General features: G+C 39.7%; 1 protein-coding gene across 8 annotated transcripts in view; it reads left to right on the top strand.

Annotated features, from left to right (window-relative positions):
* LOC148041067 (2-oxoglutarate (2OG) and Fe(II)-dependent oxygenase superfamily protein) overlaps positions 1 to 15,978 on the top strand; it is a 118,563-nt gene extending 102,585 nt beyond the window's left edge. For 2 of the 8 annotated variants that reach the window (XM_087676472.1, XM_087676463.1), the window contains 3 exons: positions 4,210 to 4,325; positions 4,428 to 4,521; positions 4,650 to 6,335. In XM_087676472.1, the coding sequence (XP_087532598.1) occupies positions 4,210 to 4,325; positions 4,428 to 4,521; positions 4,650 to 4,697 (258 nt within the window). In that variant the 3' untranslated portion in view covers positions 4,698 to 6,335. Of the gene's footprint in view, positions 1 to 4,209; positions 4,326 to 4,427; positions 4,522 to 4,649; positions 6,344 to 12,903; positions 13,455 to 15,840 lie in introns of those variants that run through there. The other 6 variants (XM_087676480.1, XM_087676500.1, XM_087676490.1 and 3 more) reach the window with 6 other exon arrangements.
* Positions 15,979 to 16,673: the final 695 nt, after the last annotated feature.

The following is a 16,673-nucleotide window of genomic DNA, read 5'->3' as shown; positions in this document are numbered from 1 at the left end:
TGTTTCCAAGACAGCATTTCGTACTAGATACGGGCATTATGATTTTTTGGTGATGCGTTTTGGCCTCACTAATGCACCAGCTACCTTTATGAAACTGATGAATAGTGTTTTACGGCCCTATCTAGGACATTTTGTAGTAGTCTTCTTGGATGATATCTTGATCTTTAGTAAATCAAGAGAAGAATATTTGGAACACTTACAATTAGTATTCCAACTGTTAAGAACACATTCCCTTTATGCGAAGAAAACTAAATGTGAATTCTTTGCACAAGAGGTCAAATATTTGGGGCATATTATCTCGAAAGAGAGAATCAACATGGATCCAGAAAAAGTAAGGGCAATAATTGAATGGCCACCTCCAAGAAACCTGGAAGAGCTGCAGATCTTCCTAGGTTTATCTGGATTTTATCGTAGATTCATTCGAGATTATGCCAAAATAGCTGTTTCAATGACAGACCAACTTAAAGGGAAAGGAAAAAGTTTTAATTGGGGAACAGACCAAAATGAAAGTTTTCAAAAACTTAAGGTAGCTATTGCTACAGCTCCAGTACTATTAATAGTGGATCCCAATAAACCATTTGTGGTTGAAGCTGATGCCAGTGATAAGGCAATAGGCACGGTCTTATTACAAGAAGGTCGACCAGTTGCTTTTGAAAGCAAGAAATTAGACCGTGCAAAACAGAATTATTCTGTTTATGAGAGGGAGCTGTATGGAATAGTACATGCAATGAAGAAATGGAGGCACTATTTGTATGGTGCCAAACTTTTGATTTTATCGGATCATGAAAGCATTAAGTGGCTTAATGATCAACCGGATTTACACGGGCGTAAAGCCAGATGGGCCGAACTCCTCCAAGAGTTCGACTATGAGATAAGATATAGAAAAGGAAAGTATAATATAGTAGTTGATGCACTCAGCAGAATGCCCATCATTAATGAATTGAGTTTTACTCAGTTTATTTCCAACTTGCTTGAATCCTTAAAAGGGAAATGTCAGGTTGATCCGGCATATTCCAACATATGGGAAGCAATAAAAAATGGAGATCCAAATGAAAGTGCTTCTACTGAGGAAGGAATATCTGACGATGTTGAACAAGGAAATGGAGCATCAGGGGTTGCTCAAACTGGATTCAAGTGGAAGAATTTTACCATTGATAATGGTTATTTACTCTACAAGGGTAGGGTATGTGTCCCGAAAGATATAGAAATAAGGCGCCAAATACTCTTTGAGTGTCATGATACCCCTAGCGCGGGACATCCAGGAGTTAATAAGACTTATAGTCTTATTAAAAGGCAGTTCTATTGGCCTGGAATGAATAAGGACGTCCTTGACTATGTGGTCAAATGTAATAAATGCCAAGTTAATAAAGCTGAAAGATTAAAAATGGGAGGACTTCTCCATCCACTAGAAATTCCTTCGGGAAAATGGGAGAGTATCTCCATGGACTTTATTGTTGCTTTACCTAGAACACAGAGGGGGCACGACTCTGTGTGGGTGATTGTGGATAGGTTAACCAAAATGGCTAGGTTCATTCCAACTTCAACTGATGTTAAAACACCAGAATTGGCTAGATTGTTCGTAGAGAATATATACCGATTGTATGGCCTTCCGGCAAATATAGTTTCTGATCGGGATAGAAAATTTGATAGCCATTTTTGGCATGCGGTATTTAGGAAATTGGATACTAAACTTAGCATGAGTACGGCGGATCATCTGCAAACAGATGGGCAAACTGAAAGGGTTAACCAAATTCTTGAAGATATGCTTAGGGCATATGTAAGTAAAAGGCAAACTAATTGGGAAGAGTATTTACCGATAGCAGAGTTTGCATATAACAGTGCCAAGCACTCTTCCACTGGATATAGTCCATTTATGTTAATGTATGGGTTTCAGCCCAGAGCTCCTTTTGCAGTAGGACTGCATAAGGAAAAGGTTCAGGCAGCTAAAGACTTTTTGGAGGATATGAATAGTATGTTAAAATTTGCTCAAGAAAATATTAAAAAAGCTCAAAATCGAGCTAGAGCATATGCAGATCCTCACCGAAGAGACATCTCCTTTGAAGAAGGAGAATTGGTCTATCTTAAGGTGCTTGAACAAACTAAAACTATGAAAAAGGGACAATGTCCAAAGCTTTCACCAAGGTATTGTGGTCCTTTCATAATACTTAAAAAGGTGGGAGAATTGGCTTACAAGCTCCAACTACCTGCTGGTAGTAAAATACATCCAGTTTTTCATGTAAGTAAATTAAGGAAGAAGCTGGGTGATTTGGATAATCTAATCTTAAATGATGATATTGAGGAGCTATTCAATGACCAATCTAATCCACATGAACCAGAAATAATATTAAATGTTCGTAATAGACGAACAAGGAATACTATTTATCAAGAATGTTTGGTTAAGTGGAAAGATTGTTCAGAAGAAAGCTCAACATGGGAGCGAGTAAGTACTTTAAAGAAAAGGTTTCCCGATTTACAGTTAGACCTTCCAAGTATCGTTTTCGAGGACGAAACCGATTCTTAAGGGGAAGGAAATGTGACATTAATGTGACATTAAAAGTGACATTTAATGTAACGTTAAGGTCACAAATATTGAATGTGACATTAAAGTGACATTTAATGTGACATTAAGGTAAATCTAGGGGAACATGCACGAGAATGACCGTCCGGGCTCTTGGGCGCCCGAACGGGGTTAAGGGGAGCCTAGAGAGTAAGAGAGTCCAAGAATAGTAGGACTCACCAAAAGTGGACGGCTGACAGAGGAAACGGGGAGAGAGGAGCCAACACTTATCTAGGCGAGGTTGGGAGGAGAAACGGACTCGTGCTCACAGAGGAGAACTATTCTTCTTCAGGCTTCATCGTTTTCCGTCTTTTCCTAAGTCATCTTTCATCTTGATAGCTCGCCCTACCGTTAGATGTAATCCACGGATAAACTTTCTCATCTCCATAATGGAAGGAACTTCATTAAGAGATGTAAACTTAAGAGATCAATTATCACCATGAAAATTAGGAGGGAGAGAGAGAGAGAGAGAGAGAGAGAGAGAGAGAGAGAGAGAAGAGAAGAGTTGACACCATGTTGAGAGAGAAACCGTCCCTTCTCCCTTTTCAGGAATTTATTGAAACAAAACCATGGGCTCCAAATGCTTGAACCATATACAAAATGGTTGATTTGTTGCAATTCTGAAAACTAGGATTTTCAAACTCGAATTTCTGCAAACTTTGGGCAGCAAGTTGATTTTCTTTTTTAGTGCTTGGATTAGATTAAACTAAGTAGAAAGTGTTTTTTGAATGTGAGATAGATAGAAGGGTACAAAGTGTGCGATGGAAATTTCAGCATGAGAGCTTGTTCCAAATGAAGAGAGAGCTCTCCAATGTATAGGTGTTGGCTTGGGTGCTCAAAAGTGGAAGGTAGAGGCTACAAATGACAAGTGTTTGCTGAAAATGACAAGTGTAGGGATACTTGAATAAAAAGATGAACATTTAGTCATATTTTGAAACGCTTAAATAATACTAATAGCCTTTCAAAGTACATGAGCATCAAAATAATTGATATACAAAAGGTTTGTTACATGCATACTAAGATACATGCTGGTCAATAGGTCTTCAGCCTTCTGACAAATCCCTACTCTGCTCCCTTTGAGACATTCCTCTTGAATGCTTTCTGTTTTTGGGTGATAATGAATGCCAAAAGCCTAACTACTCATTTTCAGAGTTCTTGGGTCATTGGGTTATTTTCCTTGTTCCCAAGTGTGTGGTCCCCTGTGACTCATGCACATTCACAAATCTCAATAGTCACCTATAGCCATTGATTCCATGAGTTTTCTTATCTAGTTGTAAGCTTCAGCCAGTTTCAACCCAATGGCTAGCTCTATTGTTAATGATGGTTTGTGCCTCTGTCTGAACTTTGCTCTTAGTGGTCATATCCTTAGTAGTTCAGTCTTCAGTTTTACAGCAATCATGTGTTTTGATATGTGTAAAGCTGGCATAGTTTTACACATTGTTGCAGAAGCAGCTAGTCAGTTACAGGAGAGTGATTTAAATGTGCTCTACGGTTTTGAAAGATAGTTTGCAAAAGTACATAGCATAATCATATTACATAGGATAGAGTAAAATCAGCTTCCATATACAATATATGCAACCTGTCTTATTGAGTGTAATTCCTGGGATCACAGATGTTAATCCTTTTTATGTTTTGGAACTGTTTTCATGCAGAAGCATTTCCCACGGACATTAGAAGTTTTGATCCTTCATAAGCTTACTCCGCTTGCTGCTGAGCTGCTAACTAGAAAATTTGATGAGATAGACAAAGCGCTGTCTGAAGTTGAACAGTTAATTTCTGCCTTTCCATCTATTGTTATAAATCTATAATCTTTGAAAGCTTGCATAGGGTGTATGTTTAACTTTGACTTATTTCATTGGGCATACTGCAGAGAGGAATTTTACAAAGTCTTCTATAGTGTGTTTGAAGATCCACGGATTGCAATGGCTCAGTTACTTGATAAGAAAGAGGTCTTTTCAGCAACGGTAAAACTTTCTGCATCCATCAGTTTGCTTTATATGAAATCTTTCTTGATTAAGTTAAGGTGAAAAGTGTTTTCTCACTACATTGGGGATCTCTTCTGTGACACACATCTCATGCTGTGGTGTCCCAGGCTTTCAGACTAGAGATGATCCAGGGCTTAGGATGCAGACCACCATGATGGGGTATTGTAGGCTCGGACCCAAAGGTCATAATGTGAAGAACTACCCTAACACAGAAACATAAATGAAAGTGTACGACAAAGCATAAACTCAAAAGAACATTGATAGGGTTAGGGTAACTCAAAGACAATGAACACAGTGGAATCTGAATGAATGATTGAATATTGGATATACAATTCTCATGCAGCAAACAAACCGTGCATGAATGAAAACTATACCCTACAAAGGATTGAGGCAAAGGTGCTGAGCAGGAGAGTGTGTCCTACTCTTAACGGATCCCGAAACACAGCAAAGGAAGCCTCTGAGGGTCGAACACTAGTAAACGTAGTTATGAAAGCTGGATGTGATGTAGATAGACAGTGAGGAGAGAGAAATATTGAAAACACAGGTACCTGAGAGGAGAGCGAAACTAGGCGACAATAGAAAACTGAAAATGCAAATGCTAGAGGGGTCGCCAGGTTGCAAATGCAGAAACTGTGTGGTTGGATCAACAAGGTGAAGGTTGAAAAGTGAGAGAAAAGCAGGGTGGAGGTTGGAAACAGGTGCCAGACTGATGTAGACAGCAATGGGCAACTTCGGATGAGATGTTCTTTATGAATGGGGTGTGGACAGTGAAACTAGAGGGCTTGAAACCTGTAAAAACGACATTGAAATGAATGGAGGGCAGTATGCCTATATATAGAAAGTTTCAGGATTTTGTATTATACACCATTTTAAAACTCTCTCGAATTGCGTACCGTTTTAGGGTTTTGATTAATTAAACATTTTTGGGGTTATTTGAGTGGCTAATTCAGCATTTAATACTTATGTTAGTTCAACATGCTCTCTTAAGCCAAAAAACTAAGCTAGAAAGGAAGGCCAACCCAAATTTTGAGTGTTTTTGGTTTTTATATATTTTATATCCCAAGGTGTCCTATCCCAAAGCAACCAGGGCATGGGACAAAGGGTGCACGGTGGCTGCCCAACGGTCTACCAAAACTATAGAGGCAATGGGTATCTTACCAAGGGAGTCCAAGTGGTCACATCAAAGAAGCTAGGACATCAGATAAAGGGTGCACATCGACTGCCTAGTGGCCTACCAAGTCCCGCAACAACGGATGGAACCATAGTAAACTTTAAAAAAATTTATTTGTTTGATAATGATTGTTTTAAAAAAGGGGAGATAGCGAACGATTAAGTAACATACGGGAGACTAGTAGCTAGACCTTAAGGTTTTCACAAAATAAACAGGCTATCCCTAGCATTATTGAATGTTGATGAAGAAGGAATAGGCTAGTGGAGTGTGTAGGAAATATAGGGATATGTGAAGCAGTAAAAAAGATGTGTGAAAAGATTGCCTTGGAGACTACCATGTGCAATGCCGTGAATATGGTGGATCTAGAATTGACCGAAAGGGATAAATGCGCACATATGCATGTTTATAGAACAGAATGCTAATGCACTAGAGATATGCTAGAGACAATGCAACTATGCACATGCAAAGTGCTATGCAACGGTGCTACTTGGATAGTGCAGTTACAAGGAAATAGTTCACTCATCCAAGTCTCTTTTTACAATCATGTCATCCTGATCATGCGGATGAAAATACAAAGTTCAATATACAATAATATCTGAAAAAGAAACTCTAAATAACATCCTGTTACTACGAAGAGAAAAAACTGTCCCCTCTTAAATTGGAAGGGAAAGCTAGAGGAAAATACCCTCTCCACATCAAGTTGAAGAAGTAGAGGAGGGTTTACCCAAGCCGATCCTGGGTAGAATATATTGTAACATTGGCTAATTGACCGCCTTAGTTAATATGTCTGCAAAGTTATCGGAGGAAGGTACAAACTCTAGGCGTATGGAGCCTAGCTCAACCTACTCTCTGCTGAAGTGAAAGTGGACCCCCACATGCTGCATCCATGGTGTAATGATTGGATTGCCAGCAAGGGCAATTGTGGTAGAGTTGCATGGAAAATGAAGTACTGCTAGTAGAATAGTCTCTGTGATACCATAAAAAAGAGCTTGATACTCAGCCTTGCTCGTGAAAGCCGCCATGGTCTCTTGCTTACGGCTGGCCTAAGAGATGGATATTGTGCCCAAAGTAAAGAGGTAGCCGCCATAGGAATGTTAGGTGTCAGAATCTCTTACCCAATCAAAGTCAGTGTATGTATGCAAATATAAATCAAATCCATAAGTTAGGCCATAAAAATAGGTACATTGCAAATATCTCAAAACATGAAGACATGCAATCCAATGTAATATCGTAGGTGTAGTGAAGCATTGACTAAGCAAGCTAAATTTGGCCTAGTGTAAATCAACCAAAGAGGCTTCCCTACCATAGATCTATAGGTGTGCTCGTTAAAGGGCTTTGACCTAGGATATTCTTAGAAAGATGGACAGTGGGATCAAGAGGTATAGCCACAGGTGGTGTTTGATCCGTGCCATACTAGTCAACTAACTGAAGTGGGTACTTTTACTATGACATAAAAATACTACCCCCAGATCGAACTACCTCCAACCCAAAAAATTAAGATAACAAATTAAGGTCTGTCATCTCAAAAGGGGAATAAAGCTGGGTCTTTATTTCTGCTATGGCAGTAGAATCTGAGCTAGTGATAAGTAAATCATCTACGTATAGTAGGATATAGTTGAATCTCTCCAAAGTAGTACGGACATATAATTTTGGGTCATAAGGGGTAGAATGGTATCCATGAGTCCTAAGGAACTCATGCATTCTATGGAACGAAGACCATAGTGCTTGCTTTAGCCTATAAGAAGCTTTCTACAAGCGAAAGATCTTATCTTTTTGGTCTATAGAAGAAAATTTGGGAGGTTGCTCCACATAGACTCCATTCTCCAAAAAGTTGTTCAGAAAGGCACTTTTGATGTCTATTTGATAGATTGGCCAATCATAGTGAGCAATGAGCACAACTAACAAATGAAATGATGTCAATTGCAAAGTAGGAGCAAAGGTCTCTTTATAGTTAATACCTTGCTTTTGTTGAAACCCTTGTACCACAAGGCGAGCCTTATACTTGTTTAAAGTCCCATCAACTTTTAGCTTAGTCCTAAAAATCCTTTGTCTCAATGACTTTTTTGTGGCTCGGACGATCCACCAAGGTCCTTGTCTCATTTTGATTAATACTCTCTAGCTTCTTTTCCATGGCCTCTTGCTATTGGTGGTGCTGAAGAGTCTCTTGCCAACTATTTGTCTTAGAATGTGCTATGTAATTAGAACAACGAGGCAAATGAAGCTTGAGGTGCAAGCCGGGCAGAACTTCTAGAGCTCTCCGGAGTAAAATCTATTGGAAGGATCCTGGAATTGCACATGATTTGTTGATACTAGCGAGGTAACAGGTCTCGTGTAGGGGCCTAGGAGATGAGCGGGTGGGTCAGGAGCAGGTAGTAGACTCGGCTCAAAAGGCACTATCTTAAAAGGAACAATGTGAGGAAAGGACATAGAATCTGGTACAGAAAATGTCCCTCTCATTAAACACTACATCTCTCTTAATGATCACCTTGTTTGTTGCTTGAATCATGAACTGAGGAGTTGTTCCCAACTCAAACATGCCTGGTTATAGAGGCTTGGGAAAGAAAAATGTCTGCAATGGGAGTCATACAATGGGTAGCTCCACTGTCCTCAATCCATGGAGTAGCTGAAGTACTCGATTGTGACGAGTGGGCCTCTATAGTCATCTCATTAGGAGGCAACTCGTAGATGTGGACGAGACTCACATCCTAAAATGTCTCTACAGATACTATGTGGGCTTTTACAGATCAATTAGACAAGCCCTTTGTTGTTAAGAACGTTGTTGACTGTGATGGCTGACCGGTGGCAGTGTGGGTTTGGCCTCGCCATTGCCCTTGTTGAGGGTTGCCACCGCCTGGCCTCCCCTGTTATGGGTTGCTTGACTGAGGGGTAGGGGTTTGAGTCTTACCTTTTGATACTGTGCCTCTTGCCTTTGATCAACACTGGTCATCAAAATGGCTAGCCTTTTGACAATGTTGACAATACCACATTTTTTTCGATACATTTTGCCACCCAAGTTTTAGAGATGACAGGGAGGTTCCTTGGGTCTCACTAGTTTGGTTTTGATTTTTTGATTTTGAGTTGGTTTTGATTATGATTGGAATTTTGATTTTGTTTACCCTTCCCTTGTTGCCCCTTCTTAGAAGAATCAATGAGAGCCACCTTTATAGAGTTTAAACTATGAAATTGATTGAACAATTGAGTGTAATGCAGTAGCTGACACTCAAATTCATAGAATGTAGATATGGTGGAATATGATATTACTTGTTGCACAAAATGAAAGTTTTTTTGCGGCAGCTTGTTTAGAAACAATGAGACTTGATCCGAAGCTGAATAGTGGTCAGTCAAGTGTGTGCCCAATGCTCGGGTGCTAAGCCAAAATGTTGAAGTTGTGAATGAAATTCAGGTAATAGACCTTGCATTAGCTTGACAATAGCGGAGGCATTCTTAGCCTATCATAAGCAAATAACCTCGTATGGAATAACTACGGGAGGTTGGGATTCCAAGCCACGCACAAGATTTCATAGGTTTTGTGAGTGAAGGACACGTCTCATCAGGTTTGACCAAGTAGTGAAGTTTGACTCGTTAAAACGAGCCTTGTAATTAAAGGCATGTTTAGTTGATGAGGAAGAAGAACCATGAAGTATTGGATAAGTGGAATAGGAAGGAGGTGTGGAGGGGGATAAATAGGAGGGGGAGGTGGGTAGGTAGAAATAGATTGATAATATCCAATGGGTGTTGATTGATGCAGAGGCACTGGAGCACGAACGTTTCCATAAAGTGCGGGTGGAGATGGAGATATCGGGACACGTAAGTCTTGTCCAATGGTCGTCTAGGGCATAACAAAATGACTAGAAGGCCCACTAGGTAATGCCATGGAGGCAAGCTGTGGTACCAAATTGATCCACACTTGGTGGTGGTTGGATGGCATTGCCAAGCCATGAAAAACCTGGAAGTGTGGGGTGGGAGGATGAATGTCCGTCATGGAGACACCACCCGGTTGGGGAAAAGATGAGGTCCTAAAAGGCATGGCTAAAGGTGGACCCCCTGGAGTGATATGGGAAGACACGTATGGTGCACTTAATGGAAGCTAAAAGGAAGGTGTAATGGAAGTAGTGGGTGGGATGGGTGGAAGATTAAATGGATTTGTCATTTGAGTTGTTATGGGAAATATGTTAGGTCCCTTTTGTCCATTAAATGCAAATGAAAAAATAGATGAATCACCAAAATCATATGTCAGGTTTCTTTTGTCCATTAAATGCAACTTTTGCTTACCTTTTTCGAGTTCAAAAAGAACAATCTCTACTCTTTAGGTCTTATGAACCAATACTTGGGATGAAGATTTCCTTCATTCTAAGCATCACCAAAATCTTGCGAAAAGGAGGAAGTAAACTCAAAAGATTGAGAAGTACTAGCAAGCCTACCTGATACAAGAGTGAATGAAGGCGGAGAAGTGTATGGAAAAGATGAAAGAGGTAGAGATGGAGATGATTGTGGTAGAGAGGAAAATGGTTTGTCCTCCATGCTGGTTTCCCTGTCAAGGTGATCAATCCTTTGTGGAGCTTCCATCCTTCTTGCAAAATCATTAGACTAGTGCACTAAATCTAAAGGGGAAATTTCAAATTTACCTTCAATTTGCTATTGGGCTCGATAAATGAGAATGAGATCGTATTCAACTCATGAGATCTCATATTGTGTATGGACTCTATGGTAGTCCAAAGACTCTCTAGCCATCTCGGATGGAGAAGCAAACTATGAAGCCCACCTTAGCGTATGTCTTGATGTGCTAGGTACGGGAGCATCATGATGATGTGGTGAAGATGTGTTCGAAGTCATCTTACCCTCTTGTTGTTCTTGCTTCTTGCCAAGGGCTTCCAAATCAAAGGCCAAGGTTTCATGGAAGAGAATGTTCCTTTGATACCATGTGAAGAAATACCCAAATGTAGAAGCATAAATGAAAGTGTATGACAAAGCATAAACTCAAAAGAACACAGTTAGGTTTAGGCAATGAACACAGTGGAATCCAAACGAATGATTGAATATTGAATATACAATGCTCATGCAGCAAAAAAACCATGCAAGATTGAAAATTGTACCCTGAACTCCTGTGCCTCGAGAATTGAGGCAATGGTGCTGAGTGGGAGAGAGTGTCGTATCCTTGACGGATCCTAAAACGCAGCAAAGGCAGCCTTCGAGGGTCGAACACCAACAAACGCAGCTATGGAAGCTAGATTTGGTGTAGATAGGCAGTGACGAGACAGAAAGACTGAAAACGCAGGTACCTAAGGAGAGAGAAAAACTGGGTGACAGTAGAAAACTGAAAACCCAAATGCTGATGTTGTCCTCCCAGCCAAGTGACAGCAAAAACAATAGGGTGACAGTCTTTGGATGGTCGCCACTAGGAGAATATGGTCAAGAAGCAATTGCCAACTGTGGAGAGGGGTCACTAGGCAGCAAATGCAGCAATTGTGTGGCTGGATCAGCAAGGCAAAGGCTGGAAAGTGAAAGAACAGTAGAGTAGAGGCTGAAAATAGGTGCCAGACTGATGTAGACAGCAATGGGCAGCTTTAGATGAGATGTCCTCCGTGAATAGGGTGTGGGCAGTGGAGCTATAGGGCCTGAAACCTGCAAACTCTTGAACTACGCACCATTTTAGGGTTTTGATTAATTAGGCATTTTTTGGGGCTGCTTAAGTGACTAATTCAGCATGTAATGCTTATGTTAGTTCAACACGTCATGGGTAGTTAACCTTACAGTCTATAGGTTCCTGGTCACTCAAGTTTATTATCAACCAAGTTTTGATAAGATAAGGCCTTGTGCTTCCTTCTAAAATTTTAGAGAGAGCGTCAATAAGCCCACTGGGTTGTCTTGAAATTGTCTTCTCTTTCTAGTGCCACTAGAGTAATTGGCTAGTGTTTGTGTTGCACATTTGAAGCATGTTACAATGTGGAATCTGGAATATAGGCCAACGATAGGTGTAGTGGGGTAGGTTAATTGAAGTAGCCTTACATGCAATTGTAGTGTAGGCTAGGGTTCCTTTAGCTTTTTTGAGATATTTGGAGTGGATTGTGGCTGGATGTCAAGCTTTGATTGGGCCCAATTGGGAGGTACTGGTGGCTAGGGGGGCCTCACAAACTGTTATGCTGCCCTTCTTTTACCCTTGAAACAAGTTCCTCTATTAGCCAAAAGCACACAAAAGAAGTAGACACCCCGTACATGGTGCTGGCTGGCTGGCTGATCTAGGGGTATTAAGAAAGCCAAAAGGCTATACAACAGGAAAGGATATAAAGATTGGCATGCAGGGCAATACTGTTAAGAAAACTGTGATCGTGCACCCCAAAGAATGGGCTGTGTCTGCCATCTTGGCAGCAACAAAGGGCCTTAAACGCTCAATGGCAGGATGTCATGTATCTTGTGTATCCTGTCTGAATAATCTCCAAGTGGATGAATGATATTTGACGATATTGGGCACATTGTATCCATTGAAGACATGCTAACGATTAATCACATTGCTGATTTCATGGCTTCATTACAGAAAATGTACATCCACAACATACAAAGAATCCATAGGCATGATTAAAAACTGAACCAAATAGAGATAAAGTGACTTGCAAGCTTACATTAATACCAGTTAACCATATTTGTAGCAACCGACCAGTGCACACAAGTTCCTTCCCACTGGTAATTACACGTCTTCTGCTGTATTTTCCTTAAGCCATCATTAACATAGGGTAGTGATGCATGTGGCAATCGGCTAGATTTCTCAACAAACAACTGTTTGTTATTGGTGGTGTACCAAAGGACAACAACAGTATGGTGCCTCAAGATTGCCAGCACACTTAGACAACTTTTAGTTGCACTAGATCAATCAGCAGGTACGAAACCAATGATATTTGCAGCATAGGCAATAGGTAACCTCACAAAGCTGACCTTGTTGAAACCATAAGCCGCCTCATGTGTGGCTACAATTGTTGTAATTCTCAGTGTGGCTTAAACAAACTTGGAAATTTTCCTTGAAGACGTGTTTGATTATGCATGCCCATGCTGTAAATATTTCCTGATACGAATAACTGTATTATGTTGTTATTTAGTGTGACATGAGCTTCTGATTATAAGATCCTTGCCACAATAAGACTCGTTGGCTGTATAGGTGGTGATGAGTTGCGATTCTTTTAATACATTTGTCTGTGCAGGCCCTCAAATCTGTATTGGAAAGATACCTGGGATAGACTTGTATGACTTATAAAATCAGGTCAACCAGAGAATGGCAGCCTTGCTGATGATGGATACAACAGATCATATTTCTGTAGTCTTTTGCAGGCCCTGAAATCCGTGTTGGAAGGTAGTGAGAGTGATCTGAGCTATATGATATGGTAGTCTATCTGCAGTCCCTCAGATCTGTGTTGGAAGGATAGTGAGAGTGACTGAGCTAAGAATCGTTAGTTAGTCTCTCTGCAGACCCTCAAATTCTATTGGGGGGAGAGTCAGAGCAATCTGAGCCTTGGAAACATGAGGTGAGTGATACTATGTAAGAGAATGGCAGCTGGATGATGAATTTCAGTAAAATTATGTTTGCCCCCAAATTGTATGGTAGATCAGTTCGATCAGAGAACGGCAGCTTGATCCATATTACATGTTTGATCCCTTTATATTTTCAACAAGGTAATAGGAAGTAAGTCTGTACATCTTGTGTGTGTTCAAATTTGCAGTCTTGATTGTACATGAAGTTGATAAATCCAGGTGGAGGGTAGAACTTCTTGCATCTTCTCCCAAACTCAAGCCTAATCCATACCTGAGCAAGAGTAGCTGCTGCAATTTTAAGCTGCATTTCTACGGTTGTGCAAACTTGCTCTTTTTGAATCCAAAGAATAAACAAATCTTTTTTTAAGGAAGATCCGTAACATATCTTCATAGGGAAAGATGAAAAATAAGCTCTGTATATGACTTCATCGATATATAACAGATGAAAGAGGCCGTTTGTCATAAACAAACTATGCAGGAAGAATGGAAGAAGGTGCTGGAATCCCAAGTATGAAGAAAATGATTCTCCTCATACGCTCAAAGTCACTTGTAATCTCTTCCATCTCTGGCAGAGTCTGTTAAGAATACTCTGGCCAATTCTGGGACTACATCCCATAGCCTAGTTGAAGTAGGCATTAACACTAGCAGCAATGTTACTAAGTCCAACTGTCTAGAGTAGATGTGGAGCTCACGTGCTGACCAAAATGGAGAAAGGATACAAGGCCTGCCATAGCCTGGCAATGTGCAACTGCCATGCTTTTATGCGCTACTTACCAAAAGAAGAGCAAAAGCCTTGTAGTCGTCATTCAATATCCTCCAAAAGTATATGGGTCTATGCTGGTAATCAGATTCGAATCTATCATATAACGTGCAGCGGCTTTGATCCTTTGATGAAAGTAAGCCAAGTATCATCTCATAAGTCTGCCATCCTTCTCAAATATAAAAGTAAAAACTCTCAATATTGGTAGTCACTACTAGAAGAGCACCTGTTGTGGTAAAGAGACCAATCCACATGTGAGAGTGTTTGTTGTTGTCCTCTATTTTGGGGGCACTCCCACTATAGAAGCAGCTTGTGTGGGAAATCTCCCCACAAGAAAGGTGTGTCCTCTCTCTCAAACTCTGCATTCAGATGGTGATTGAAGGGAAGAAGTTACCTCATCTTCTCTTCAATTGTGGTGGGGCTAATTAGAGAAGAGAACAAGTGATGTAGATCTTCAAGCTTATGTAATGATAGCTACACATCTTACCTCCAACATTATTGGCCTTGATTTCTTGGAAGATCCACTACATATTAACAATGAGCTTCACCAATAAGAAAACTATATCTTAACAATGAGCTATGAATCTTACCTCCAGCATTATTGGCTTTAACTTCTTGGAAGATCCACTATATAGTAACAATGAGCTTCACCAATAAGTTAACTCCAAAAATCAAAGCTTATAATGTTTAAACCATTTGTAGATCTGTGTTGTATGGTGATGGTCCCAAGTCACTTTTGCCCTAGTGGAGCTCCCATTTGCTTGCATCTAAGTAGGTGAGACTTGATTGATACGTATCCTAAAGAAAGCATATTCATTTGGCTAGAATCGAACTCTATGCTTAAGCGTGCAAAACTACAACCAGTTTTTAAGGGATCAACTCTACTTTGCCTTCTTGAGGTCAAGTAGTTTACTGAGGTCTTGTTTTTTGGAATGGGCAAGGTTGTTATAGCTTTTGCAAGCTTCCATGTGAAAGCTATAATCAAGTATTTTCACATTCTCCTAGTGACTAAATAGTCTATCCATCCTCCTCAAATAAGTTGCAACTCTACTATGTAAAATTTTGAGATAACCACACATTCTTATACATGGATGAGCTTGTAGACCATTAGAAGCAAGTTTGCCTCATGCTTTGCTTGCATTTTCTTTTTGTAGAAAGAGGAATTTCCTTGCACATTTGAGTTGACATTCACATTTTCTTGTGAAAGTTATACTTTTGCTTTCCTTGTTTTTGTTTTTGTACATATTCTACCTTAGTTCTTGTAGGTCTTCTTTGTCTATCTTGCTTTTGGACCAAATTGTATATTGGAGACATGCCATTTAATGGAGGATGTGATATTGAAGGGCATTTTAGAGACATTTCTGCATTAATGGAAAGCAAGGCATACACCAATAACAAACATATCCCATCTCAATTTGAAATATTGATGACCACCCGTACCTTAGATATTTCAAACTATTATAAGTGATTGGTTATTTTTCTTATTGACATCTTGCAAACAAGGGAATCCAATTAGTGTGATTGATAATCCTTAGTTGACAACCATGGGAGAAAATAAGCAAGATGTGTGATGTATGAGGTGAGAATTTTCTAGTATGACTTGCTTGTGTTTAATATCTATGGCCAACATAGAATAATAGCCAAATATTGTGAATTGCACTTCCTCCACATATGGGCTATCTACTATTTAGTGAAGCAATTGTGTAACATCCTAAGTAGACAAAATATTGTCACCAAAAAATGAAAGTCAATTCTTTCTTAGTACTTTCTCAAAGTTCACTACAATGTGTAGCTTAATTTTGTAACTACAATTAGAAGTTGCTAAAGTGTTTGTATTTTTGCTCTTAAGATACACCTCATGCAAGGCATCACACATGAATCACAGTTGAGTTGAATCTTGCTACCTAGTAGACAATTGAGGAGCATTGTCAAGCACTACATGTTGTCTTATGTATGTTTCGCCATCAGTATGTGTGGCCCTACATTTAGAACTATGTTGTTCCATTATAAGTTGATATAGAAAGTTCTACATTGTATGCATTATACACTCACATCCAATTGTACGAACTTGAAGTTGAGTCCTATAAGTGATTCTAAATTGGCAACACATAAATATTAGCATTAGAGTGGACTTTGTACCAATTAGGAAGTTACAAAAGGCACAATAATAAGCATTGTGGTAGTGATCTTATGATGTATGGACTTTAATGTGGTATAATTTTGGAAATTATTTTTGAATGTTTAGTTAGGAGTTAGAGCCTTGACATGCACAAGTTACGGTAGTTACACATTAATGACAAACACACAACCCTGGCTTGAAGTGTGGGTATGCACTTTTTGAAACTAGAAGTAGTCATGGGCACTACATCTTTACACACCAAAAGAGACATTTTGGAAAAAGTGAAACATCATAAACATATAGTTATCTTGTTTGGTTGGAAATGTAAAAAGTGTACCCTTGTCCATCACTTTACAAAGTGGGCAAGAGGGACTTCCTCTCCAAAATAGGGAGTCTAAAAATGGCTTCACTAGTTTAACATATAAGCAAAGAGGTCATGGCCTCTCCAATGAGCAAAGAGGATTAGACGTCCAACCCCTAAATGAGTACTTTGATTTGTTAAAACTTACAAAGTGGGTGTTCCATCTTTGGTGTGCAACTATTCTCAATGGATTTGCATGTGA

Source organism: Lygodium microphyllum, chromosome 1 (assembly GCF_053477565.2).
Source record: "Lygodium microphyllum isolate KBCC chromosome 1, Lygodium_microphyllum_v1.1.10, whole genome shotgun sequence".
In the NCBI taxonomy this organism is placed as follows: domain Eukaryota; kingdom Viridiplantae; phylum Streptophyta; class Polypodiopsida; order Schizaeales; family Lygodiaceae; genus Lygodium; species Lygodium microphyllum.
Note: the sequence above shows the minus strand (reverse complement) of the source record. Positions and strands in the feature narration are given on the sequence as shown.